We start from the raw sequence: 27,121 nt of genomic DNA, 5'->3' as shown, positions 1-27,121 counted from the left end.
TTATTGAATTGTAAAATCAGTATTACAGAATTTCAACATTCTGGGATATATGATAAACTCCTGGGTAGGGAGAATCTCTTGTTTTCTGTTGATTCTGTACTACTTCTTCTAGGATGTTTTCCATTATGGAAAGGATTAATTTAAATTGAAGATAAAGAATGGGGCGACTGGGTGGCTCAGTCGGTTAAGCCTCTGACTTCAGCTCAGGTCATGATCTCATGGTTTGTGGGTTCGAGCCCTGCATCAGGCTGTATGCTGACTGCTCAGAGCCTGGAGCCTGCTTCGGATTCTGTGTCTTCCTCTGTCTCCGCCCCTCCCCCACTCACGCTTTGTCTCTTTCTCTTAAAAATAAACAAACATTAAAAAAAAAGAACTATTCTTCATGGTATTACTACTCCTTGTATTAATTTTTTACATCTTGGCATCCAAAAGAACACAAGTTATGTGTCAGGGTTTCTCTCTGTAATAAGTACAAAATGAGAGCTTTCTTTCATCTGAAAACTGCTTTTCTACTTGTTTTAGATACTTATTTAAAATGACTTGAGGCATCTGAGTGGCTCAGTCAATTAAGTGCTGACTCTTGATCTCAGCTCCAGTCGTGATCACATGGTTCCTGAGATCGATCCCTGAGTAAGCACTGAGCCTACTTGTGATTCTCTCTCTTCCTCACACACTGCCCTTTCCCTGCTCTTGCGCTCATGTTCTCTCCCTCTCAAGATAAACTTAAAAATGAACAAATAAATAAAATGACTTAAGAATGAGTCATGGTAAATGAGAAGACAATGTTTCCTTATTAAACATTACCAGGTAGCACATTGTCTTGGGTGTTGGTGTTCTGCAGATAAAGAACAGTAACACATTTTTCATTCTTTTATCATATAGCTTTTAGTATTTAAAGAAGATACTTCTGGAGAAGATACTTCTGTTAGGTTTATTGGCTGATGTGAATGTTAAGGCCTGTTATGTTTTACTTTTGCAGAGGAAGCGCTCTTCAGAAAAGATTGCGTGATAGGGAAAAGGAAATGGAAGCAGATGAACGGGACAGGAAAAGAGAGAAGGAAGAGCTAGAGGAAATCAGGCAGCGCCTTCTGGCTGAAGGACACCCGGATCCAGACGCAGAGCTCCAGAGGGTGAGATAATATAACATTCACAACAGTATTCTTATAAGGGAGATGCAGCTTATGTTTCATGTATCTTGCTGGTTTTGGGAAGGATATTGTCTTTTTCTTTATTCTATCATACAAATCACCAGTGTTAGTTGATTTACAACTTTAATTCTAAACATCTTCCAGCTGTTTTCTTCCTTAATTTCTGTGAATATTACCTAAGTTAAAGGAATGTCATCTAAGAAAACATTTATAGAAATCTGTCCTTCCTGTAATGTGCGTTGACACTTCCTGACTTTTGTGGGTTGAGTTCCTTCTCTCATTGCCACCTGAAATCTTTTTTTTTTTTTTAATTTTTTTCAACGTTTTTATTTATTTTTGGGACAGAGAGAGACAGAGCATGAACGGGGGAGGGGCAGAGAGAGAGGGAGACACAGAATCGGAAACAGTCTCCAGGCTCCGAGCCATCAGCCCAGAGCCCGACGCGGGGCTCGAACTCACGGACCGCGAGATCGTGACCTGGCTGAAGTCGGACGCTTAACCGACTGCGCCACCCAGGCGCCCCGCCACCTGAAATCTTTTATTTCTTAAATAAATTGAAGATGTTTTCATGAACAACTTTTCACTTTAAAAGGAAAACAGGGGTGCCTGGGTGGCTCAGTCAGTTGAGCATCTGACTTTGGCTCAAGTCATGATATCACAATTTGCGAGTTCGAGCCCCATGTCGTGCTCTGTACTGACAGCTCACAGCCTGGACCCTGCTTTGGATTCTGTCTCCCTCTCTCTCTCTGCCCTTTCCCCACTCATGCTCCGTCTCTTTCTCTCAAAAATAAGTAAACATTAAAAAGATAAAAACATTTTAAAAAAGAGGAAATGACTTTGTTATAGGACATAGCATATCCCTTTCTTTTAAGAATAGAGTGTGTTGGGCACCTGGGTGGCTCCATCAGTTAAGCGTCTGACTCTTGATTGCAGCTCAGGTCATGAGCCCAGGGTTGTCAGATCGAGCCCTGTGACCTGATCCGCACAGGGCATGGAGCCTGTTTGAGATATTCTTTCCCTCTACAGCTGGTGTTCTTTCTCTCTTTAAAAAAAAAAAAAGAACAGTGTGTCACTTTAGAAAAGTGCTTAGTTCTTAATATATTATGAAGCTAATAGTATTATAAACATTTTTTTAATGTTTATTTTGAGAGAGTGCATGAGCAGGGGGAGGGGCACAGAGAGAGGAGAGCTAGAATCCCAATCAAGCTCTGTGGTATCAGCGTGGAGACCACTCTAGGCTTGAACTCACAAACTGTGAGATCATGACCTGAGCCGAAATCAAGAGTTAGACGCTTAATCAACTGAGCCACCCAGGTGCCATGGTTTGTGGTTGCTTTTTAAATGTCATCACACTGGCATATATATATCCTACTCAGATAAGTTTTGTAAATGGGATTATAATTTACATGCTATTTTCTAATGTGCCTTTAAATAGAGTATAATCTTCCACCCAGAATTTTGCCAGTGTATAGCCTTTATGTCTTTTTTTCATACCTTGACCATCGTAGTGTGTTGTTAGTCTTTTAAGTCCTTACTATTGTAACATTCAGATTAGGTGTGTTTTTATGTTTTGATTCTGTCAGTGAGTTTGAATGCCTTACATTGTTTAGTTGTCATTGTCCTACTTTGTGAGTTGATAGTTTTATGGTGCTGAGTCATGTTATGCACCAATTATTAATTGTTACATAGTTAAGGATCTTTTTGCCCTGTTTTTCTGTTTCATGCTTAGAGAAATTATTGATCTATTCACTCAAGTTTTTATAATGCTTTTAATGGTTATTTTGTGTGTGTGTGTGTGTGTGTGTCTGGGATCTTTCATGATTTCAGGGAGAGTGTTCATTTTGATATATAGGCTTTATTTTTATTTATTTATTAAAGTGTGGGTTGGGGAGGGGAAGAGAGTCTTAAGCAGGCTCAACTCCCGGCTTGGAGCCCGATGCAGGGTTTGATCTCATGACTGTGAGATCATGACCTGAGTTGAAAGCAAGAGTTGGATACTTAACCAACGGAGTGACCCAGGTGCTCTGTTAATAGGCTTTTAACTCCAAAAAATTTTCCCCATTTTTTGTTTTAATATGTTTAGATTTGAGAGAGGGAGGGCAGAGAGAGATGGAGACAGAATCTGAAGCAGGCTCCGGGCTCTGAGCTGTCAGCACAGAACCCAACATGGGGCCTGAACTCATGAGCCGTGAGATCATGACCTAATAAGCTGAAGTCAGATGCGTAACCAAATGAGCCACCTGGGTGCCACCCTCCCCATTTCTTTTCCTGTTCATGAATACAAAAGTGACTACCGCCCTTAGCCATGACCTAGAAAGAACAAAGAAAAAATCTTTTAAGGTTTTATTTTTAATTGATCTTTACACCCACTGTGGGGCTCAAACTTACAACCCCAAGATCAAGAGTTGCATGCTATACCGACTGAGCCAGCCAGGTGCCATAGAACAAATGAGTTATGACCAAGCTAGGGTTTGAGTTCCCTCTTATGTATTATCTATACTGTTCTAAAATAAAACTTTGGGGGGTGCCTCGGTGGCTCAGTCAGTTGGGCGTCTGACTCTTGATTTTAGTTCAGGTCCTGATCTCATGGTTGGTGAACTTGAGCCCCACGTCAGGCTCTGCACAGCGCATAGCCTGCTTGGGATTCTCTCTCCCTCTTTCTTTGCCTAACCCCTCCAGTTCTCTCCCTTTCTCTCTCCCTGTCTCTCAAAATAAATAAACATTAAAAAAAATGAAACTTTGAGTGATAATTTCTTTAACAAAAATATAAAAACATATCTTTTCATTTTGAATTAGCCACCTATTATGTATTTACCTTTGTTTTATCTGAAGGGTATAAATAACTGTATATATAAATGTTAAAAATGAAAAAACATTTTGCAGAGTACCTAATATACAGATTTAGGTATATTTAGGTATATATAATCAGATGAAGCTTTCTGATTATAGAAGCAAGCAGTGTTTCATTATTCCTAGTGAGAAAGAAAAAGATTTTTTTGAAAGATAATATAAAATAAAAAGCTGGTTGAGTATAGTTGTGATCTGTTAAAGTTAGTCACGTTATCTTTTGGTTTTAGATGGAACAAGAGGCTGAAAGGCGCAGACAACCACAAATAAAGCAAGAACCAGAATCAGAGGAAGAGGAAGAAGAAAAGCAAGAAAAAGAAGAAAAACGAGAGGAACCCATGGAAGAGGAAGAAGAGCCAGAGCAAAAGCCCTGTCTCAAACCAACTCTGAGGCCCATCAGTTCTGCCCCATCTGTTTCCTCTGCCAGTGGCAATGCCACTCCCAACACTCCTGGGGATGAGTCTCCTTGTGGTATTATTATTCCTCATGAAAATTCACCAGATCAACAACAACCTGAGGAACATAGGCCAAAAATAGGACTAAGTCTTAAACTGGGTACGTTAGCATTTTCTTCCTTCTTTCCTTTATTTTTCCCCCCGTATACACTTAAATTTTGCCTTAAGGAAAAAAAATAAGTAATGTGCTGCTTGGTAGGTAGATAGAAAAATACTCAAAAATGCTTTTCTAGCTCACGATTGTTTTCGTAGTTCTACTAGTGCTCCTATATCTGCAGCTGCCTCAAGTTCTGAGAAGAAGTGAAAAGTTAAATTTTCTAGCACTTGTGAGTAGTGAGTTATTTTTTACAGTTGGGATCTTTCTCTGAGATTTGTGAAAGTATATTATGCAATGCTCTTGAGGGATGGTGGGTTGTAAAATGAAATGAAAGTTGAAGAAGTCATCATGCTAATATAGAATTTTTACTATAGGTGCTTCCAATAGTCCTGGTCAACCTAACTCTGTGAAGAGAAAGAAACTCCCTGTAGATAGTGTCTTTAACAAATTTGAGGATGAAGACAGTGATGATGTACCCCGAAAACGGAAACTGGTTCCCTTGGATTATGGTGAAGATGATAAAAATGCTGCCAAAGGCACCGTAAACACTGAAGAAAAGCGCAAACACATCAAGAGCCTCATTGAGAAAATCCCCACAGCCAAACCTGAGCTCTTTGCTTATCCCCTGGATTGGTCTATTGTGGATTCTGTGAGTAGCAAATTGTATTTCATTTTTATTGGAAGTAGTTTTTGATCATAGCATGCAAACTCAGTTGATTCTATTAATGCCAAATACCGATGATAATTTGGCTGGCATCTTGACCTGCCAAGGAATTTAGGTAGACGATTCAGGAAATTCTTGGTGGTACTTAAAGTCTTCATAAACTAGAAGCAAGTAATTGTATCTTGATACCTACCTGTCTTAGTTCAACTTGTGAATGATAGCATGCTATATTTTAGTCTTATGAAAAATCACTAACATTAGACTTTTTAGTAAATGTAATAAAAAGTTCTTTTAATTGAGTAACCATGCTTTATTTTGCAGATATTGATGGAACGACGGATTAGACCATGGATTAATAAGAAAATTATAGAATACATAGGTGAAGAGGAAGCTACATTAGTTGATTTTGTTTGTTCTAAGGTTAGTCTTTTACTCCCTCCATCCCCAACATTTGTGTTATCTTTGAAATATTAGACACTTTCGGGGTGCCTGGGTGGCTCAGTCAGTGGAGCATCTGACTTCAGCTCAGGTCATGATCTCACGGTTTGTGGGTTCAAGCCCTGCATTGGGCTCTGTGCTGACGGTTCGGAGCCTGGAGCCTGCTTCAGATTCTCTGTCTCCCTCTCTTTCTGCCCCTCCCCTACTCACGCTCTGTCTCTCTTTCTCAAAAATAAACAAACATTAAAAAATAAAGGGGCGCCTGGGTGGCGCAGTCGGTTAAGCGTCCGACTTCAGCCAGGTCACGATCTCGCGGTCCGTGAGTTCGAGCCCCGCGTCAGGCTCTGGGCTGATGGCTCAGAGCCTGGAGCCTGTTTCCGATTCTGTGTCTCCCTCTCTCTCTGCCCCTCCCCCGTTCATGCTCTGTCTCTCTCTGTCCCAAAAATAAATAAACGTTGAAAAAGAAAAAAAAAATAAAATAAAATAAAATAAAATAAAATAAAATAAAATAAAATAAAATATTAGACACTTTTTAAAATAAAAAAGTCTTGCAAAATTAAGTCTATGGTAGTTTCAGGTAAGAGATTTCATGGCCTCCACCCTGTCTCATACCCTTATGCCATATGCTTTCATTTCAGAGGGTCAAGGAGAACAGATTTGCTGACTGCTGCCACTTTTGCTCTCTTCTGCCCCCAAGAATGCCTTGCCACCACCTTCTTGTCTTAACAGTTAGAATGTTGCTGAAGTACAGTTGAGGAGGCTTTTTTTTTTTTTTTTAATTATTTATTTTTGAAGAGACAGCACGAGCAGGGAAGGGAAGGGGCAGAGAGAGAGAGAGGGAGGGAGACACAGAATCTGAAGCAAGCTCCAGGCTACAAGCTGTTAGCACAGAGCCCGATGTGGGGCTTGAACACCTGAAACATGAGATTATGACCTGAGCTGAAGTCAGATTGTATAACTGCCTGAGCCACCCAGGCACCCCAAGTTGGGGAGGTTTTTGTGGAGACAGCTGATAGGTTATCTCATCAGTTTGTCAGTCATCCATCCTTAGAAAGAGGAGCAAAATAGTTTCCTTCATAGAATGATAATGGTCCTTTTTATTGATTAATTTGCTGTGTGCCGAGCTGTGTTCTTTGCAGGTACTGTGTTAAGCATCTTATGGGAGTTTATGTTCTTTAAACCTCCCAACAACCTTAGGAAGTATAAATTACTATTGTTATCTCCATTTTATACATGAAGAAATTGAGGCTTAGGGGGAGATTGTATCTTGACCATGGTTACATAGTAAGAGCCAAGTCTGTATAACTTGTAGTTTTAATACTCTTAACCACCAAGGTATACTACATCCTTCCATTGTCTCCTGGAGGCAAAGCTTTATTATTGTTAATAAGCAGTTATTATAGTAGAAGCACTATATTTCTGTAAAGGAATAACTAATTACATTTCAAGGAGGTGCTTATTTTTCTACCACTACTGTTCTAGCAAACTTAGGCTGCCCTTTCCACTTGTAATTATTGTAGCACTGAAATTTGTACTCCAGATTTGAATTAGAACACATAGTATAATGATCGAGATCCCAAGTTCTGGTGGAAAACTTCCATTGAAGAGAGTGGGGTTCTGGGAATTAAGAAATTTATAGAAAGTTTCTTTAGTCACAAGAAATTCCCATATTAGTTTGGGGGCACTTTAAAAATTTCTTGACTATATTGCTAATTTTGAATTCATTTTCAAAATGATGATTATTTGTTTCTTTTAGGTTATGGCTCATAGTTCACCTCAGAGCATTTTAGATGATGTTGCCATGGTAAGTCACATTTATTATTAGTACTCTAATCAATATCTGTAAACAGACTAACCTTCTCTGTATTTGGTTAAATTTTTACCTTTGTTGGTTCCAGAATCTTTCTTTTTAGAAGTTTGAATTAAAATGTGAATCTACATTAAAAGAAGTTAAAAAGTACTCACATCAAGATGTCATTAGACAACATTAACAGTCTTCTCTCCCTCCCTTGCCTTTGTTGTTTGTATGTATCATAAATATAAATCCTGGATCTATCCATACCTTTAGAAAACATTCATTAAGTGCTTACTGGGTCTGTTCTTAAAGAAGTAGCAGGGAGATAGGTATACTAATTCGGATACTATAATATACTTGTTGTCATGGGGGTATGTAAAAAAAAGATGTGGGGACAGAGGAGATGGAGCAGTTAGGACAAGCATCACAGGAATTACCATCTAAACTGAGACTTGAAGGGGTGCTTGGGTGGCTTAGTTGTTTGGGTGTTCGACTTCGGTGTAGGTCACGATCTCACAATTCATGAGTTTGAGACCCGCATCAGGCTTGCTTCTGTCAGTGCTGGGCCCAGTTCGGATCCTCTGTACTGTGTCTCTCTGTCCACCCCCATTCCCCTCTTGTTCTCTCTCTCTCTCTCTCTCTCTCTCTCTCTCTCTCAGAAATAAATTTTAAAAACATTAAATAAATAAAATAAGCAGACTTGGAAAGACTTCTGTAACTTTTGTCACTTGGACAGGTAGTAGTTAAACTCAAGTCCGACTTACATGTAATTTGAATATTAGAATCAAGTCAGTAGTTGCATTTATTTCACATTGTGATTTTGTGAGAAAAGAAAGGAGGAGCAGAACTGATGGTGGAAGTGAGAATGGTTGAATGGACTGTGAACTCCAAGCTAGGAAGAGAAGGCAGTAACATCGGAATGAAGCTGGTGGTTGCATGAATGAAGGGCTGGTGGTTCCAGTGACACTGTGGGAAGAGCGGTTATAGTGAGAGAGTAGAATGTTTAAGAAAGAAGTGATGTATTCAGACAATCAGACAAGTGATCCAGACAATGGTGTGTTGCAAATATTGCCATGAGAGACAGTTTCTGGGGTCAAGCTGATGTCCTGGTTTAGACTATATGTGAATTTTCTGCCTGGGTCATACATATAGAAGTGGAAATTCCTGTGTGTTTGGACAGATTGAAGAGAAATATAGGAAGCAAAGCTAGAGTGTTCCATCTGTTGTGAGTGGAAGACTAGGTATTTGCTAGATGGCTGTTATCGGAGTGGGAGGTAGCGTAGTGAGAGCTCGTGAACCTCGGTCAGAATAATGTTTGCAAAGAGAAACAGGGAGGCCCCAGCAGCTTCCCCTCTCGGAGACTAAGGCTTCGAAAGTAAGGAACTTCCTGAGAAGGCTACAGGAATGTCAGGGTCTTTCAGGGACAGACCAGGTTTACAGGTGAATAGGTGAAAAAACTAATTAAAGAATTTGAGAGTAGTTAGTATAAAGAGTAATGGAGTCCAAAAGGCAGAGTGGGAAGGCAGGAGTAGAAAGATGAGTCGGGGAAGAAACACCAAGCATGTTCTTAGATGACAGGTCCCTGGAATAGCTCATATTTCTAGCTGCAGAGTTGTCAGGAAAGGGCGTAGGGGGTGCCTAACCAAAGGGAGCTCTCAGGTCGAGCTCCTTTGTGTCTGGGCACTATATGATGTCTAAAGCCAGGTAACATTAGTTTTCTGTTGTCCAGCCAGCCTGATGGCAGCTGTTGTTTAGAATTTTTGATAAAGTATTTGTGAAAAGCTTGTTGACTTCATAATGCTGATCCTCAGATGAAAGGAGAAATGTGAATAGATCCCTCCTTGGGGATAGATAGAATCTGAATTTCCCTGACCTTCAGGCCTCTTTAAAAGGTTATCCTTGGGTTGAGAGAGGGATTTTATAGTTGGGTCTGAGTTAAGGAATTAAAACAAACAATGTTCTAGGGGTGCCTGGCTGGCTCAGTCAGAAGAGCATGTGACTTTTGATCTCGGGGTTTGCAAGTTTGAGCCCCACATTGGGCGTAGAGATTATTTTAAAAAGTAAAACTTTAAAAACAAAAAAACTGTTGTAGTATTTGGCCTTGGCAGAGTTGCAATCTCTGTCAAAGAAGCTGTCGTGTCAGTGTCCATCCATTTTGATCTGTTGAAATATTTTGATATTTGGAGTATAATTAGGCTCTTTTTTTTTTTTTTTTAAGTTTATTTATTTTGAGAGAGAGCGAGCGTGAGCATGAGTTGGGGAGGGGCAGAAAGAGAGGAAGAGAGAGAATCCCAAGCAGGTTCTGCAGTGTCAGCATGGAGCCTGATGCAGGGCTCAAACCCATGAACTGTGAGATCATGACCCAAGTCAAAATCAAGATTTGGATGGTTAATCCCCTGAACCACCCAGCTACCCCCAGAGTATAATTAGACTCTTTACTGGTCAATTATTTATGTTGTTTTAATTTTCTGGCTCATTGTTGATCAGAGTAGGAAGCAGCTAATTGAGCTAGTTTTGTCAATTGGTTCTGCAAAAGCTCACCCTCTAAATATTTCCTGAATAAACGCAATTGAATTTTTTTAGCTCAAGTAGTATTTTGTTCTTATTAAAAATCTGGCTTTTTCAAACTGTACCTTTCCTCATTATACATAAACTAATGAACTATTTGTGCCTAGTTTTATATTATTTCTAAGGTATATTTTTCACATTGATTAGTGTTGGTGCACATTTCTCTTAAACTGTGGGACAAGTCTGGCTCATAGGAGTCTGACTAAGTTTTTTTCTTATTATTTTTTTTAAGAATTGACTCTTTGGGGCACCTGGGTGGCTCAATTGGTTGGGTATTTGACTTTGGCTCAGATCATGATCTTGCATTTTGTCAGTTCGAGCCCCGTGTTGGGCTCTGTGCTGACAGTGTGGAGCCTGCTTGGGATTCTCTCTCTAGCCCCCTCTCTGCCCCTGTCCTACTCTCTCAAAACAAACAAACAAACAAAAGAACAAGTATTTTTAAAATAAAAAAATTTTTTTTTGTATTTTAGGGTGGGATAGGGAAGTACAGAGAGAGAGAGAGAGAGAGAGAGAGAGAGAGAGAGAGAATCTTAAGCAAGCTCCACACTCAGTGCAGAGCCTGATGCAGGACTTGATCCCACAACCCTGGGATCATGACCTGAGTCAAAATTAAGAGTCAGCTGTTAACTGACTTAGCCACCCGGGTGCCCCAGGGGTTCTTTAATTAATTGTCATCACTGAAAAATTTAAGGGAATTTTTAAAAAATTTGTGTGGGATTTTTTAAGGGAATTGACAAAGTATTGTGGTGTTAGTATTTGATAGGCCATGGAATTTTCCTGAATGCATTGCCTTTTCTTGTGTGTGCAATTTAAAAAAAAATTTTTTTTTTTTTTTACATTTATGTATTTTTGAGAAACAGAGTGAGACAAAAGCGTGAGTGGGTGAGGGGCAGAGAGAGGAGACACAGACTCTGAAGCAGGCTCCAGGCTCTGAGCAAGCGGTCAGCACAGAGCCTGATGTGGGCCTCAAACCCACAAACTGTGAGATCATGACCTGAATCGAAGTTGGTCGCTCAACCGACTCAGCCACCCGGGCACCCCTTGTGTGTGCAATTTATTTGTACTACTTAATACACTTCTCACACTAGACAGATTTCCTTCAAGTCATTTTAATGAAAGTAAATGTTTGTCAATGTATAAAAACCTTTAAAAAAAAAACTACAGTCACCAATGGGAGATGCTGATGATTGCTTTATATCTGTTACTGTCTTTTCAGTTTTTTCTTTTCCTTTTCCAGGTACTTGATGAAGAAGCAGAAGTTTTTATAGTCAAAATGTGGAGATTATTGATATATGAAACAGAAGCCAAGAAAATTGGTCTTGTGAAGTAAAACTTTTTACATTTAGAGTTCCGTTTCAGATTGCTTCTTCTTTCCCACCCTTCAGAGGACTTTGACTTTTTCTTTGTCTTCAAAGACATTTGTGAGATCTGTAATTTTTTTTTTTCAATGTAGAAAATGTGAATTTTTTTGTCCTCTAATTTGTTGATGCCCTGTGTACTCCCTTGGTTGTAAAGACATCTGAATCCTACCTTGGTTCTCTTTATACTCACCAGGTACAAATTACTGGTATGTTTTATAAGCCGCAGCTACTGTACACAGCCTATCTGATATAATCTTGTTCTGCTGATTTATTTCTTGTAAATATTAAAATGACTCCCCAATTCTTTTGCAGAATTGCACTTAATGTTGAACTGTACTGTATAGGAACCTACATGAATGATTTTAATTGAAAGAATACCCATCATACCTATTACCTTTCCCACCCCTTGATCAAAAATGGCAAGCCCTCCTGAAGGCATGGAATTTAAAATTAGAGTGCTAAGATTAGCAGACAATCCATTCCTACTGTATCTCTGTATGAATGTGTTCGTGTGAATGTGTATAAATGTCTTACTTTTCCCTAATTTTCTTTGGAGGGCTCCCTTAAACATTTCCTTATTGAAGAGTAGAATTCTAAAGGAAACGTGGTATTATGCCAAGCCAAATGTCTGGGATAATTAGGTTATTAGTGTCCCAGAGCATGGTATTCTCTTGTGGCCAGCAACAGTTTGGTGAATGGAATGGGGCTTTCCTGTTGATAGCTGGCTGCTTCAGCCTGTCTTTTTTAAGGGAACGTGAATCATAATGGTTTTCCCCTTAATTTCATTGTTCAGAAATGAGGCAGATCCTTACATTCTGGAGAACGTTATTTGATGCATTTTTGCACTAATTGGTCCTTAGCTTTATTTTGGTGTATTCTTTTGTTTAAAAAAAACAAAAACAAACAAACAAAAAAAACCCTTAATCTGCAAAGCATAGATGAAAAAAATCATTTTTAAAAACAAAAGGTAAAATTAGGTAATTTTACAGACTAGGAAAATCTGGAAAAAAGACCAACAGGAATTGAGCATGGCAGTTTGCAAAGTTTACATCTTATTTTTAAGAGTGTAAAGTAAATCATTTATGGCAGTTACCACTAATTTTTTGTTTTCACTTTTGTAAAGGTTTATATCTTATGAGTGTATATGCACGCACACACCTCGTTTACCTCTGCTCACCAATGTTTAAAAAATATACTGATGGTGTTCTTAGAGACATATTATGGTATGGGGCTTTCTTTATTGTAGAACAGAATTTCACCAGGGAGCAAAATTACCTGAAAATGTAACAGGTTTTAAACAGTTCTTAACACAAATTAGGTGCAGTTATTCCCATGTCTGAGTATTTATTTAAAAGAAAGATAAAAATTGGGGGTAGTGGGGTTTGTTATAAAAGCATAACTGAGCTTGAGTTACTAGATTTTTTTTTTTTTACATCTTAAAAGGAATTTGAAACACTGTTCTTAACATTGAACCTTGAGGTGGTTCCATTATGTACATATTTCCAATATTAAAACTGTATATATTTGATCGTGGGGACCCATTCTTTCAGAGTCTTGTTAAATAAATGGCATCATGTTGTAATTGTGCAGTGCATACTAGAAACAGAACTTGAAAATGTGGGCTGAATTTTTGATGTACTTGATTTTTATGAGTATTAGTAACTGAAGGTCAAAGGGGCCATTTGCCTTATTTTGGATTAATCTATACATTTGTGGAGAATACAGTCTTTTAGTATTACCATTTTTAAGTTCTGGTTTCTCCAGGGAAAATTTCAGAAAGTTCATGCTCCTTGCCATCTACAAATTTATTTATTAGCCTTTTCTCAGATTAATCCCTCCAGCTTTGTACCTTGTTCAAACAGTTTATCATTCCTCTCTATCTTACTGTGTTACTGCTTCTAGGGCATCATATTAGGTTGTGTTTATTTAGCCAGCATTAGCATGAAGGTTTATTCAGATAGATTTAATTTCTTTTGCTTTTATCTTCTCCAGCTCTTTCACTGTATTTATCTTGAGGGTCCCTATCTGCAAGTCTTGGGGCACATACCATATACTGTTTCACATCTCCACTAAGATTTGTGTTGTGATCCCAAACTCCTACATGACATTTCTGCAGTGGGACAGGAGTGATCACAGTCACTGGGTTAAAGATCATTTATAATGGTTTCCTATCCACTCAAGACCAGGTTTGCCACCAAGCTTAAACTTTAAGGTTTTCAGTTTCTTGTTTTTCAGATTTGCATATAAAGAATCGGACATGTATAAACTAGTGTATTCTAGTGTTTGGGAGAATACACGTAAGAACATTTCTAATAAATTACTTGAGCTTTCTGGGTTATCTTTACCGTTTGCCCATAGATTAATTTCAATTTGGAAATCTTTATAGTGCCCATTTATTCAAGTTGTTGTAAAATTACATGAAAATCTTGAGAATCATTCTTGATCTGGCAGAAAATAAATCATGCTTTTTCCTCATTTGATCCTATAAATAACATTAAATATGTACATTTGTTAATGGAGGAAAGATCAGTTGTTTGAAGTAGTTTTTCTCAAACTTTAATGTGTACCTAAATCAGCTAGGGCTCTTATTAAAATGTAGACTCTGATTTAGTGGGGCTAGAGGGGGGCCTGAAAATTTGCATTTCTGACCAGCTTCTGGGTGATGTCAGTGTTAACTGATCCAGGGACTACATTTTGATTAGCAGTTTAAGGTATGTTCTCAGTACAGGTTTCCCGTGCTATTGAAGTTGAGCGTTCCTGTGAAACATTTGATGTTTGTTTATTTTTGAGAGAAAAAGAATGCAGGCATCTACGTGAGCAGGCGAGGTGGGGGTGGGGAATAGAGGGAGAGAGAATCCCAAGTACAGAGTTCTACACAGAGCTCAATCCCAGGAACCATGAATCATGACCTGAGCCAACTGAGCCACCCAGGGGTACCCTTGTGAAACGTTATGAAAGCTGAAATGGCATAAAGTGAAGACACAATAACCATTAATTTATATGGAGAAATTATTTTGAGTATTTATTCCTGGCCCAAAGGTAAACTCTGTCACACTTATCTGATATCTTAGAATGCGTCTTGCTAACACACACAAAATATATCCAGATAAATCAGGGACACAGTTCAAAGCTGTGGTGACCCTATGCTGAGTGTGGTCCCCCAGGAAGGAACTTGGTGGCACTTCTCTTGCTGCCTCTGTAAGGGCTCACTGTAAAACAAACGCAGATTGCTATTTTTGCTGTATGTTCCCTTTTCTCGTAAAAGCGAAAATCCTGTTCAGATTTCTTTTGGTTGGGACAAAAAAGGTGCTAATGTAGGTCTATGTAGGTCTTGCGTAAAAGTGGAGTAACTTGACTTCTGAAAAGCCAGAGAAACCTGTACTAGTATTTTGTCCTAACAGTACACAAATGCAGTGTAATTTTCTTTTTAAGTGGACTTTAAAGAGAGAAACATTTTTTTTTTGAGGCAGATAGATGCACGTTATGTATGTTCATGAACATAACATAATCTTCCAAAAGTGGTGCCTGAGACTGACTGTAATATTCTAGGCTTTATTCCCAGCTAGTCTCAGAACATTTTCTCCTTAGAGAACTGTTTTCACTTATTCTGGTTCTTACCATAACACTTGCATATGTAGTAGAGGCAAATGATTTTGTGGAGAGTGCTGTTTCTAATCAGGTACCAATCAGGCACCAGTGCTAGATATATGCTGGACAAATTGAGAAACAGCTCGCAAATCATATGAAACTAAACAGTTACTGTCTCCTTCCATATGAAGTAAAAAAAAGTTGTAATGCTAATAAATAGTGTGTATATGAGGCTTATTTACTCAGCTTTTTCTGATGAGTTCTATAATCGTTTTTACTTTCTACACAAAACTACTGAAAGCTTTTATGTCAGAATGGTTACAGATCTTTTCAGGTCATATATCAGACTTCTTTTAACAATATGAAATTGAGAAATAGTATTGCTCAGCAAGGGATGTTGAAATTGATCTCTGAATGCCACTGCATATAAAGAGTATGAGACAGAATCCCAAATAGGCAGAGAAACGGTCAGTCTAGGTGTCAGGAAGGAAACTGGGAAATTCACATATATGTATTTCAAACCCAAGAACTATTATTATAATATGCATACTGTGGGCCAAAGTGAGCTTATAATTTTTGATAAATGGTAGAATTTTTGAAATGTGATTATGTTGAATTATTGATGTAATTTGTTTATTTACATTTGAGTGCTTACAGTTTCATCTTTATTCGACAGTATCTTTGCCTTTCATTTTATCACTTACCTCGTATGAAGGCCAAGGTTAGGAATAGCAATCTAAAATGCCCAGGAAGAAAATAATTTCTATAAACAAAAGTAAATAAAAGTTTTTTTCAAGCCATGTTGTCTGCATTAAATGACACTCCCACGTCTACCTACTTTGCCACATCACATAGTAGTTGGATTTATGACCTAGCTTCTCGTGTCAAGTGGTGGCTGAATTGTTAAGAGGCAGTCCTTTTGCTTTTTGGTGTATAACTTTTTATTTAGCCATTGAGACACAATATGTGGCATTCATGTTAAAAGGTAGGTAGACTGATAGACATTAATAAGACAAGATTCCTCTACTAGCAGACCGTAATGGTGAAGAAGGAATAATGAATGCTAATATACATACAAAGTACTGTCTGAACTGTTGAACTAACTTCATGGTTGAGAGGAAAGGGACATTGGATTCTTAGCAGAGGTAGTAATATGTAGAAGGGAACTTAGAGATCACATAGTCTACCCAATGCAACAGTGTTCTTGACAGATAGGTGTCTAGAGGCCTATATATGGGGTTCTAATTCACCATTTAGATCTGCACTATCAAAGATTTTAACGTTTGTTAAATAATTTTGAAACTCAGTTCTTCAGTAACACTAGCATATTTCAAATGTTTGAATGTCATGTGACTAAAAATCAATATTTTTTTTTTTTGGCCACACTATATTTCAAGTGCTCAATAGCCATATATAGCTAAGTGGCTAGCAATACTAGATGGACTGCAGATCATAGAACGTGATTATGATTGCAGAAAGTTACATTGGACAGATCTGGTCTAGATGTTGACATCAACCTAAGGAGAGGGAAGTGCTTGTTAATAAAATTCCTCCACATGAAACATTTTTCGCAAATCTTTGAAGCAATTAAATAGTTCTGAACAGCTATTTTTCCTGTTTTTTTTTTATAACAAAAGGAGAAATTAGTGAACACTACGTTGTAGAATCCAAAAACTACAAAGCTTCATTTCTTTCCTGTCAATTGAAAAATACTAGTAAATACACCCTAATGAAGAGACTAGACTAGTTGTTACTGTAGGTGAAAAGTCTATATATTAAAGTTTAGTTTTTAAGTATTTTATCGAGGCACATTTTTTAAAAGGGAAGGGCCCAAGTTCTTGGTTAAGGAGGAGATTAGGGGTGCCTGGGTGTCTCAGTTGGTTAAGCATCCAACTTTGGCTCTGGTCATGATCTTGTGGTTTGTGAGTTTGAGCCCTGCATCAGGCTCTGTGCTGACAGCTCAGAGCCTGGAATCTGTTTCGGATTCTGTGTCTCCCTCTCTCTCTGCCCCTCCCCCACTCACGCTGTCTCTGTCTCTGTCTCTGTCTCTCTCCAAAAAAAAAAAAAAAAAATTTAATAAAATACAAACATACACAAGAACTGAAGGCTAAAAATACAAGATAAGATAACTAGCCCTTGGGGAGCCTGGGTGGCTCAGTTGGTTGGGTCCCTTGATTTCATCCCAGGTCATGATCCTAGGGTTGTGGGATTGAGCCCCATGTCAGTGTGGGCTCCACTCAGTGTGGAGCCTCCCTAAGCTGTCTCTCTCCCTCTGACCCTCTTTGCTCATGCATTCTGTTTCTCTCTAAAAAATAAAAAGTAAAGAGATAACTAGCTTTTTATCTTCATCAGGTCCAAGTTTCAGGAGATGATCCTTGCAATGAATAAGACTGATGTGAGAGCTGATGAGATAGTGGCCAAGCACGAAGCTCTGATGACAATTTATTCTATTTCAATTCTTTTTTTTTTTTTTTTTTCAACGTTTATTTATTTTTGGGACAGAGAGAGACAGAGCATGAATGGGGGAGGGGCAGAGAGAGAGGGAGACACAGAATCGGAAACAGGCTCCAGGCTCTGAGCCATCAGCCCAGAGCCTGACGCGGGGCTCGAACTCACGGACCGCAAGATCGTGACCTGGCTGAAGTCGGACGCTTAACCGACTGCGCCACCCAGGCGCCCCTCAATTCTTTATTCCCATAGGAAACGGGGCAGTGACATTGTGTATAAATAAAGGGTCACCTGCGTAGGTCAGTTGGTGGATCCAACTGACCAACTGGTGACTCTTACTCTCTGGGGTCATGAGTTCAAGCCCCACGTTGGGCGTAGAGCTTACTTAAAAAAAAAATGGCAACTTGCTTTTGTGTAGAAAGTGTTGAGTAGGATTGCCTTGGAATCAGTGGTGTAAAGAAATGGTGTTGGTTCTCTGACCAGGTCTTAACTTTACATGCTAGTGACCAGTGACTGCTCTAGCCTCTAATCTGTAATAGACTGTCTCCACCAAGTGGTTCTAATAGATCTGGCACTCTGGATTTCCATCTGCCTCATCTTTCACCACTCACTACTGTGGGTTTTCATTTTATTTTATTTTTTTAAGTTTATCCTGAGAGACAAGAGCTCAAGTAGGGGAGGGGAAGAGAGAGAGGGCAACAGAGAATCACAAGCCGGCTCCTGGCTGTCAGAGCAGAGCCCTACATGAGGCTCGAACTGAAGAACCTTGAGACCATGACCTGAGTCCAAATCAAGAGTTGGACACTTAACCAACTGAGCCACCTAGGCACTCCACTTAATACTGTTTTTTGCCACCCTTCATATTATTTTGCTTCTCCATTCCTGTCCCCAAGTTCCAAACCCTTGGGAAAATATAAATGCACCACTGCAGATATTTTGGATCCTCGGTGCTGTATTTCTTGTTCTTTTACTGAACTTCAGTTCCTTTTCACAAACATTGCAGCTTTTACTGTTTTTGAACTTCCAGTACTATACAGTAGGTGTGGAAAAAATATTCACTGAGTACAAGTCATTTGATTCCCCCAACCCCCATCCCCTTACTCAGCAACTAAGTCTCAAGTTTAATAAAACCTTATCTTTAAAAAAGTCATTAGGCCGGGCACCTGGGTGGCTCAGTAGGGTAAGCATCTGACTCTTGATCTCATTGCAGGTCTTGATCTCAGGGTCATTAGTTCAAGCTCTGAGTTGGGCTCCATGCTGGGTGTGACGACTACTTAAAAAAAAAAAAAAAGGCATTAGGCATATTCTCTAGTTCTAGCTTTCCAGTTTATGAAGATATGCGTCTTAAACCTTATTTTCTGTAGATAATTATAGATACCTCCACCCATCCTATCCAGGAGATCTCCACTGCCCTACTTTCTAACTACATTTTGCAATTTCTTGAGCCTTGCTCAAGTATTCCATTATTTTCTTTCTTCAGTCTGGACTAAAAGTTTTAAAGAACACGAAAACTTAAGCTTTCCTACTCCTTTCCACTATTGAGATTCCACAAAGAGTAGCTTATAGTTATATGTTCCCTCCAAATGCCTCAAGTCTCAAATGTTTATATCACCATCCCACTGATGACTGGTGATAGCCTAAAAGGAGACTCTGATGTGATAGGCTCTACCCTAGTCGATCAGTTAGCACCATGGACATTTGCTCCTCATTTGGGACTCTTCTTCCTTGATGCCTAGGATTGTCATTCCCAATGTCTTTGCTTGCTTTTCCTCAGCAAATCCTGGATATGTGTATTTTTTTTTTTTAAAGATTTATTTACTGAAGTAGCCTCTACACCCAACATGTGGCTTGAACTCGTGTCCCAAGATCAAGAGTCACACACTCCATGAACTGAGCCAGCCAAGCACCCCAAGGATGTTTATATTTCTTTTTTAAATTTTTTAATGTTTATTTATTTTTGAGAGACAGTGTGAGCAAGGGAGTGGCAGAGAGAGAGAGAGAAACAGAGCTCGAAGCAGGCTCCAGGCTCTGAGCTAACATGCCCAATGTGGGGCTCGAACTCTCAAACTGCAAGATCATGACCTGAGCCAAAGTCGGATGCTTAACCAACTGAGTCACCCAGGTGCTCCAGGATGTTTATATTTCTAAGATGAATAAATCCTAAAAACGAAAGGAAAAATTATCTGTGGTCCAGTTAGTCACTGGTGGCTGTTTTTAAAATAACCGTTTTGTTTCTTTTTGCAGGATTGTGTTTTGACATAGTTGTATTTATACATACGCATAAATCTTTTTTAAAATGTTTGTTTATTTTGAGAGAGAGCAGGAGCAGGGGAGGGGCACAGAGAGTGAGAGAGAGAATCCCAAGCAGGCTCTGTGCTGTCAGTGCAGAGCCCAATGTGGGGCTCAGTCTCATGAACTGTGAGATCACGACCTGAGCTGAAATCAAGAGACAGAGGCTAACCGACTTAGTCACCCACATGCCCCCATATGCATAAATCTCATGTCTATTTTTTTTTAACTTAACAGAATCAGAACATTTCTGTTACACATAACCTTCATAAACACTTTTAATGGCATTTTGTGAAGTGGATGAACCATAATTTGTTGTAAGATGTGAATAATAATTCATGAACATCTTTGCACAGATATTTTGAGATTGTTTCTAAAAATAGTTTACCAGCATTTTAAGACTTTCTACACATATTACCAGATTGCATTCAGTGAAGATTTTTAAAAATATCTTTGGGGGGTGGTGCCTGGGTGGCTCAGTCAAACATCCAGCTCTGGATTCTAGCTCAGGTTATGATCTCACAGTGTGTGGGTTCAAGCCTAGCATTGGGCTCTGCTCTGATAGGTAGGATAGCTCTGAGCTGATTGGGATTCTCTACCTTTCTCTCTGCCCTTCCACCCTCTCTCACTCTCTTTCTCTATATAAACAAACAAACAAACAAACAAACCAAACTTAAAAAAATATTTTGAGGGGGCACCTGGGTGGCTAAGTCGGTTAAACATCAGGATCTTGATTTCAGCTCAGGTCATGATCTTGCAGTTTTGCACTGAGACCCGCATTGGGCTCTGTACTGACAGCATGGAGCCTGCTTGGGATTCTCTCTCTCCCTCTCTCTCTCCCTGCTTCTCCCCTGTTCATGCTCCCTCTCTTTCTCAAATAAACTTAAATGTTTTGAAGGGGGAGTGTCAACATTTTTATTCCTCTGACATATCTCTTTCCTGTTCATGGAAAAAACTTATAAATCTGTCAATGTATTGGGTGGGGAGAGGAGGGAGGGATTGGGGACCCATGCTTTAGGAACATGTAGGGCTATATTGGGGGACGAATTTAAAAGAAGCAAAAGATATCATTTGACCAGATGCCATGCATCATTGATTTCATTGTCAGTTTTCAGATTACCTGTGAATTTGAGCATTTCTCTATTCTTCACCTTTGGTTTTACATGGTAGTACTAGTTTTACTCTTAGCTTTCAGATGAGTGTCTGAGTATGCCATACTACTTAAGGAGTTAGTTATTGGTACTGTCTTTATTGCAATTTGGACGAAAAGCTGGCAGACGCGGAAATTACGTGACCGCTGAGCAATTCACTGTGTATGAAATACTCTGGGCATTTCAAAAATAGACACATTTTATGCTTTCTGGAAGCCTATTATCTAAGAAGACTGGATTTTAACCTTGGAGCTTAAGAATCCCGGGCTGTTTAATTTTTTTTTTTTTTTAATGTTTATTTACTTTTGAGAGACAGAGAGGCAGAGTGTGAGCGGGGGCGGGGGGGGGGGGGGGTGGGAGTGGCTAGGGGCAGAGAGAGGGAAACAGAATCCCAAGCGGGTTGCAGGCTCTGAGCTGCCAGCACAGAGCCTGAGGCGGGGCTTCAACTCGCCAGCCACAAGATCATGACCTGAGCCGAAGTCCGCCGCCCTTAACCTACTGAGCCACCCAGGTACTACCCGGCTATGTTTGTTTAAAATGCAGTTTTTCAGGTTCCACCCCCCCTCCTCCCGTAAGTTTTGATTCATTGGGTAGGGTGTGGAGGGCACAGATATTTACAATTTTAATTAGTATCCTCTTGACTGTGGTGCAGCTGATTCGCATTGAGAAACACTATAAATAGGTACTATAGATAAATGAAAGAAACGTTAGATTTAAGTTGCCATCACTTGTAGGCCAGAAGAAGCACCCGCTGGGCCCAGGTGAGGTAGAAACGTTGATCCTCAGCTCAAGAGCAGCCTCGAATCCCTGACAATCTCAGACTCAAGCTAGCACTCTGGGCGGGTTCCTCCAGTTCCCTGGGCCGGCTGGAGCGCAGGGTTTGCCCCGCAATCTGCGCTCGCGCTACCGGAAGCCCCACCCTCTTTCTCTAGGCCCCGCCCCTGCACCGGTGGGCCCTGCTCTTGCCCTTATAGGTCCCGCCCCTCCCCCGGCTGGCCGCCAACGACGCCAGAGCCGGAAATGACGACGCCAGTGAAGCCTTTTGGGCGGGGCCTAGGCCGAGCAGCTCCAGAGGCTGCGATTTCACATCGGAAACAAAACAGCGGCTGCTCGGGAAGGAGCCTCCCCTGCCAGGGGCCGGTGTCGGCGGCGAGGGAAGAGTAGGTGCGTGATGGGGACTTAGGGGAGAAGGGAAGGTGCCCCTCACACGGTGCAGGCACGGGCGGTCGCGGGCAGGGCCCGGCCCTGTGTCGCTGCCCGGGCCGTGGAGCCGGTGTCCTCGAGGATGAGGAACGGGGCGCGGCCGAACGGGGACCGAGGAACCCCGAGTGGGGAACGAGGAGGGGCGGCCCGTTTCTCCTGCTCCCGGCGCAGCGCGTGGTCAGGTTGAAGAGATTCCCCTCCGTAGATTTGTTCCGGAAGTGCTGGTTTCCCGAAGACGTTTCAGGGCGCAGGTGCCCTGGGCCGGGATTGCCGGTCTTGACTGGAGTGGAGCAGGAGAAAGAGGAAGCTCCTTGCCCTCGGTCTGGTTGAGCAACTAGTGAAACTCCGCGCCTCATGCCCTGAGTGTGTCCTTGTCTGGGGAAGCGAGTGGCACTCAGGGCTAAGTTCCTTGTGTCTGACGCTCGAGGAGGAAAACAGGGTCTGATGCTTTTGCCTTGGTTGGAACTGTCGCGAGGCATGATATTCATTGGTTTGCATGTGTCTTGGATATTTACGTTTTGTTCCCGTTCGGATTCTTTTCAAATAAATATGTTTTTTGTAAGAGGGAAATTTAATAATAATTTTAAAAGCACTACTTGCCTGCTTTGGGCAAGATTAATATAGTATTCAGGACTTTGGGAGATAAGGATAAGATGCAAATAACTGTGGCATATATAACTATATGACAGAGCACGCTGTAAAGCTTGTAAAATTCTCTGAAGTTTCAGGCAAGTAGAAACCACATCTGGTTAGGGAGTCTTGTTATTTGAGTTTTTTTTTTTTAACAGTGGAAAGGGAAAGGTTTTCACTCCTGGAGTTAAAGTGGGAAGGGTATTATAATCAGGGTGTATCACAAACAGGGATTCTCTGGATCTTAAGCCTCTAGTGACCCACTCTGACCATTAAAATAACTGTTATGAAGGAGAATAAAACAGCAAAGTAGATTGGAGCTTGTTGCATTCGGCTAATTTCAGTCACCTGCAAAAAAGCCTGTTTGTTTCATTTCTCCTTAACTCATTTGCAGAGTTCAACCAACTTAAGCCCTCCCCCCACCCCCATTTAATAATAAACCCTTAACAATGAGAAAAAAGATCATATATATTGAGTGCATGGATTTTCCCCCTACCCTCGCCCAGTAGATAATAGAAGTGGCATCTAGTATCTGGTTTTCCATTCTTCTGGTCCTAGGTATACTTTCTTTGAATGGATGTGATTTTTGCTGAATTTTAAGTTAATGGCTGTACCTGTCCTAGACTGCTGCAAGGATTTTCATTTAGGGGAAACTGAAGATTGAAGTTGGTCTCTGAGAACCACCCTAGCAGGAAAGTACAACATATGTTACCAAAGCTTATGTGATCCTGTTCCTCTCTCAGATCCAGGCTTCCTCTGCTCCTGCTTTCCCACTAATATTATTTTATTAAAAATTTTTTTAACATTTATTTATTATTGAGAGATAGACACAGAGCGTGAGCAGGGGAGGGGTAGAGAGAGGGAGAGACACAGAGTCTGAGGTAGGCTCCAGGCTCTGAGCTATCAGCACAGAGCCCGACTCGGGGCTCGAACTCACAAAATGTTGAGATCGTGACCTGAGCCGAAGTCGGACGCTTAACCAATTGAGCCACCTAGGTGCCCCACTAATATTATTTAAAAAAAAAAAAAAATTTTTTTTAACGTTTATTCATATTTTTTTTTTAATTTTTTTTTCAACGTTTTTTATTTATTTTTGGGACAGAGACAGAGCATGAACGGGGGAGGGGCAGAGAGAGAGGGAGACACAGAATTGGAAACAGGCTCCAGGCTCTGAGCCATCAGCCCAGAGCCCGACGCGGGGCTCGAACCCACGGACCGCGAGATCGTGACCTGGCTGAAGTCGGACGCTTAACCGACTGCGCCACCCAGGCGCCCCCGTTTATTCATTTTTTGAGAGACAGAGAGAGACAGAGCGTGAGTGGGGAAGGGGCAGAGAGAGAGGGAGACACAGAATCTGAAGCAAGCTCTAGGCCCTGGAGCCCGATGTAGGGTTCAAACTCATAGACTGTGAGATCATGACCTGAGCCGAAGTCGGATGCCCAACCGACTGAGCCACCCAGGTGCCTCTCCCACTAATATTATTGAAGATTATAGGGAGAGACTTCTTTATGGTATATTCTGAAAAACCTTTCAAAGACCTTTAATACTGACTCTTCATGTGATGTTAGGCAGATTTGGAATGTGTTTTACGAGTGACACTGTTGTGGTCAGAACTTTAGGCACATTAATCTAATAGTGGGGGCTAGAATGGATAAGAGAATTGAGGTGACTTTTGCATAATTCAGGTGAGATATGATGGGAGTTTGATCTTTGGTGATGACAGGGGCTTAGAAAGGAGGAAAAACATGAACAGGACATGGCATCCAGTAGAGAAGGAATAAAATATAAAGTTGAGTAGGAGGTTTTAAGTTTGGAGAAAGGGGGAAACGATTGCAGAAATAAGGAAGTAGGAGCAAAGAACTAGTTTAGAGAGGAACATGAGGAAGTGGTTTGGAAGTATCACTTTGGAAGTGCCAGCAGGTGAAGATGTCCCATGGACAGACCTGGAGCTGTAAATATGAGAGTCACTGAAATAGACTTTCTAGTTGATGTTGGAGCAATGCCTAATGAAAGGAAGGGGACAAGGAGGCCCACACAGACCCTAGGAACACTTAGAATGAAGGAGTGGAAGAAGGGCGAGGAACCACCTGAGGCGAATGAGTGGCGGGAGGAGAACCTCCAGAGTTCAGTGTCACAAAGGCTGAGGAAGGGAGGGAAGCTTCAGGAAGGAGAAGGCTGTTAGGAATTTTCAGTATCTGGCCTGGTATAGCAGAAGGAGCTGAAGATTTAGAGCAGCACTGTCTGGTAGAAACAGTATGAGGTACAAATGTTAATTTAAAACTTTTGTTAAAAGTTTGTTTATTGGCAGAGAGGGGCAGAGAGAGGGAAAGAGAGAATCCCCAGCAGGCTCTGCGCTTGATCTTACAAGCTGAGATCATGAAATGGACTGAAATCAAGAGTCAGACGCTTGGGGCGCCTGGGTGGCGCAGTCGGTTAAGCGTCCGACTTCAGCCAGGTCACGATCTCGCGGTCCGTGAGTTCGAGCCCCGCGTCGGGCTCTGGGCTGACGGCTCGGAGCCTGGAGCCTGTTTCCGATTCTGTGTCTCCCTCTCTCTCTGCCCCTCCCCCAGTTCATGCTCTGTCTCTCTCTGTCCCAAAAATAAATAAACGTTGAAAGAGTCAGACGCTTAACCCACTGAGCCATCCAGGCGCCTCTCCCCTAAAACTTTTTAATGAACAAGTTTTATAAAGGTAGAAGGAAATAGATAAAATTAATTTTAATAGTCTATTTTATGTAACCTAGTACATCTAAAAGTTTTTATTTCAACATGTAATTAATATAAAAATATACTTGTCTGACTTCTCCTCTAGCGAGTTAGCCCCTTAAGAAAACAGAAGCATTATCTGATTTGGTAGCATCCCCAACACCTATCACAATGTCTGGTTTTGTAGAAGAAACCCTGAAAGTGTGTGTTGATTAAAGGGTATTAATGTTTGGTTTTCACACTGCCCCATACAGTTCCTTAAATTGATGTAAAGCAAAAGAGAGAATGCAAGGATTGCTGAGTATAACCACTGATTTACAAATTAGTTAGATGTGAGTAGTCATGTTTTCATTAAAGATTACTTGTATTCAACCCATTTCCACAATGAATTTGAGACAAACTGGGAGTAATCATACCTTCCATGTAGAGTTACTGAAAGTAAAGGTTTCTTGGGGAAAGATTCTTTAAAATGATTACAAATATTGATAATATAAGACCATAGTCCCATATCCACAATTATGAAATCCAAAAGCCCCTGAAAAAACCAAAAGGCTTTGTGACATTCACTTGATAGAAAAATCTAACCTGAACCTATTGTTGTAATTTAAGACTACTTATATGTTTCACTATATAATATATATATTTAAAAAAATTTTTTTTAACATTTATTTATTTTTTGAGAGACAGAGACAGAGCGTGAGCAGGGGAGGGGCAGAGAGAGAGGGAGTCACAGAATCCAAAGCAGGCTCCAGGCTCTGAGCTGTCAGCATAGAGCCCAACACTGGGCTCAAACTCACAAGCTGTGAGGTCATGATGTGAGCTGAAGTTGAACACTTAACTGACTGAACCACCCAAGCGCCCCTCACTATGTATTTATTAATGTGTTTATTTTGTTGTTCTAAGACTTTGAGGGAGCATTAAAAACATACAGTATTTGCATTGTACTACCTTTATAAAATCTGAGAAAAATACGAATTCCAAACACATTTAGTCTTAAGGGTTTCAGATACAGAATCCTGGATTTGTCAGTCTTTTTTCGTTTTCAGTGCCTCTTCTGATCACATGTAACCATTATTATTTAAAAACAATTATAGTAATTCAACATAACAGACCTCCCCAAAACCCAGTGCCTTAGAGTATTTGACTCCATATTTGCCTCAAGTTGCAGGACTGTGGATCAGCTAGGGTAGCTCTGCTTTGCATGTCTTATTCTGGGGCCCAGGCTGAAGGGGCAGTGGCTACCCATGGTAAGCTCTTCTCAAGGCAACAGCAGAAGCAAAAGAAGACCAACTCCACAAGCAAAATTCAGGAGTCTGCTTGTGTCACATCTGCTGAGATCCCTTTGACCAAGGCAAGATAGATGATTGTGCACAAAGGCACAGGGTGGCTAGTAGGCTGCACCCACCTTGACGCCAAAGCAAGTCACAGAGCCTAGCTCGATATCCCAGGCGTGGGGAAGTCTATTTTTCCCTGGGAGATGCTGGGGAGGGAGTGAATATTTGCTGAATAATAATCTAATCTACCACAGATGGCTCACAGAAGTAGAGTGGGACGGAGGAGGGAAAAAAATCACCAAATAGATATATCACTATCCTTGCTCTTTTTGGAGTCTACCACCTTCACAAAGCCTCCTGTAAGACTGAGGAAATTGTTTGCTCCCAGCCTCTTAAAATTCAGAGTCTTTCCAGTATATATATATATATTTTCCTGAAGTTTTAAGTTAATTTCAAATTA

At 40.6% G+C, this 27,121-nt stretch overlaps 2 protein-coding genes across 4 annotated transcripts in view; both read left to right on the top strand.

Annotated features, from left to right (window-relative positions):
* Positions 1-12,901, top strand: part of RBM25 (RNA binding motif protein 25) — a 61,271-nt gene extending 48,370 nt beyond the window's left edge. The window contains exons 14-19 of the mRNA XM_047079403.1: positions 980-1,130; positions 4,226-4,550; positions 4,922-5,196; positions 5,533-5,631; positions 7,406-7,453; positions 11,250-12,901. Coding sequence (XP_046935359.1) covers positions 980-1,130; positions 4,226-4,550; positions 4,922-5,196; positions 5,533-5,631; positions 7,406-7,453; positions 11,250-11,342 — 991 coding nt within the window. The 3' untranslated portion in view covers positions 11,343-12,901. The remainder of the gene's footprint in view (positions 1-979; positions 1,131-4,225; positions 4,551-4,921; positions 5,197-5,532; positions 5,632-7,405; positions 7,454-11,249) is intronic.
* Positions 12,902-21,902: 9,001 nt separating this feature from the next.
* PSEN1 (presenilin 1) overlaps positions 21,903-27,121 on the top strand; it is a 74,011-nt gene continuing 68,792 nt past the window's right edge. For all 3 annotated transcript variants that reach the window (XM_047079401.1, XM_047079402.1, XM_047079400.1), the window contains exon 1: positions 21,903-22,013. The gene's annotated coding sequence lies outside the window, so the exon portion shown is untranslated. The remainder of the gene's footprint in view (positions 22,014-27,121) is intronic.

The sequence above is a fragment of the Lynx rufus genome, unplaced genomic scaffold (assembly GCF_022079265.1).
Source record: "Lynx rufus isolate CCGP_SWC_20201006 ecotype Redwood Valley unplaced genomic scaffold, mLynRuf1.p SCAF_17, whole genome shotgun sequence".
Lineage (NCBI taxonomy): Eukaryota > Metazoa > Chordata > Mammalia > Carnivora > Felidae > Lynx > Lynx rufus.
Note: the sequence above shows the minus strand (reverse complement) of the source record. Positions and strands in the feature narration are given on the sequence as shown.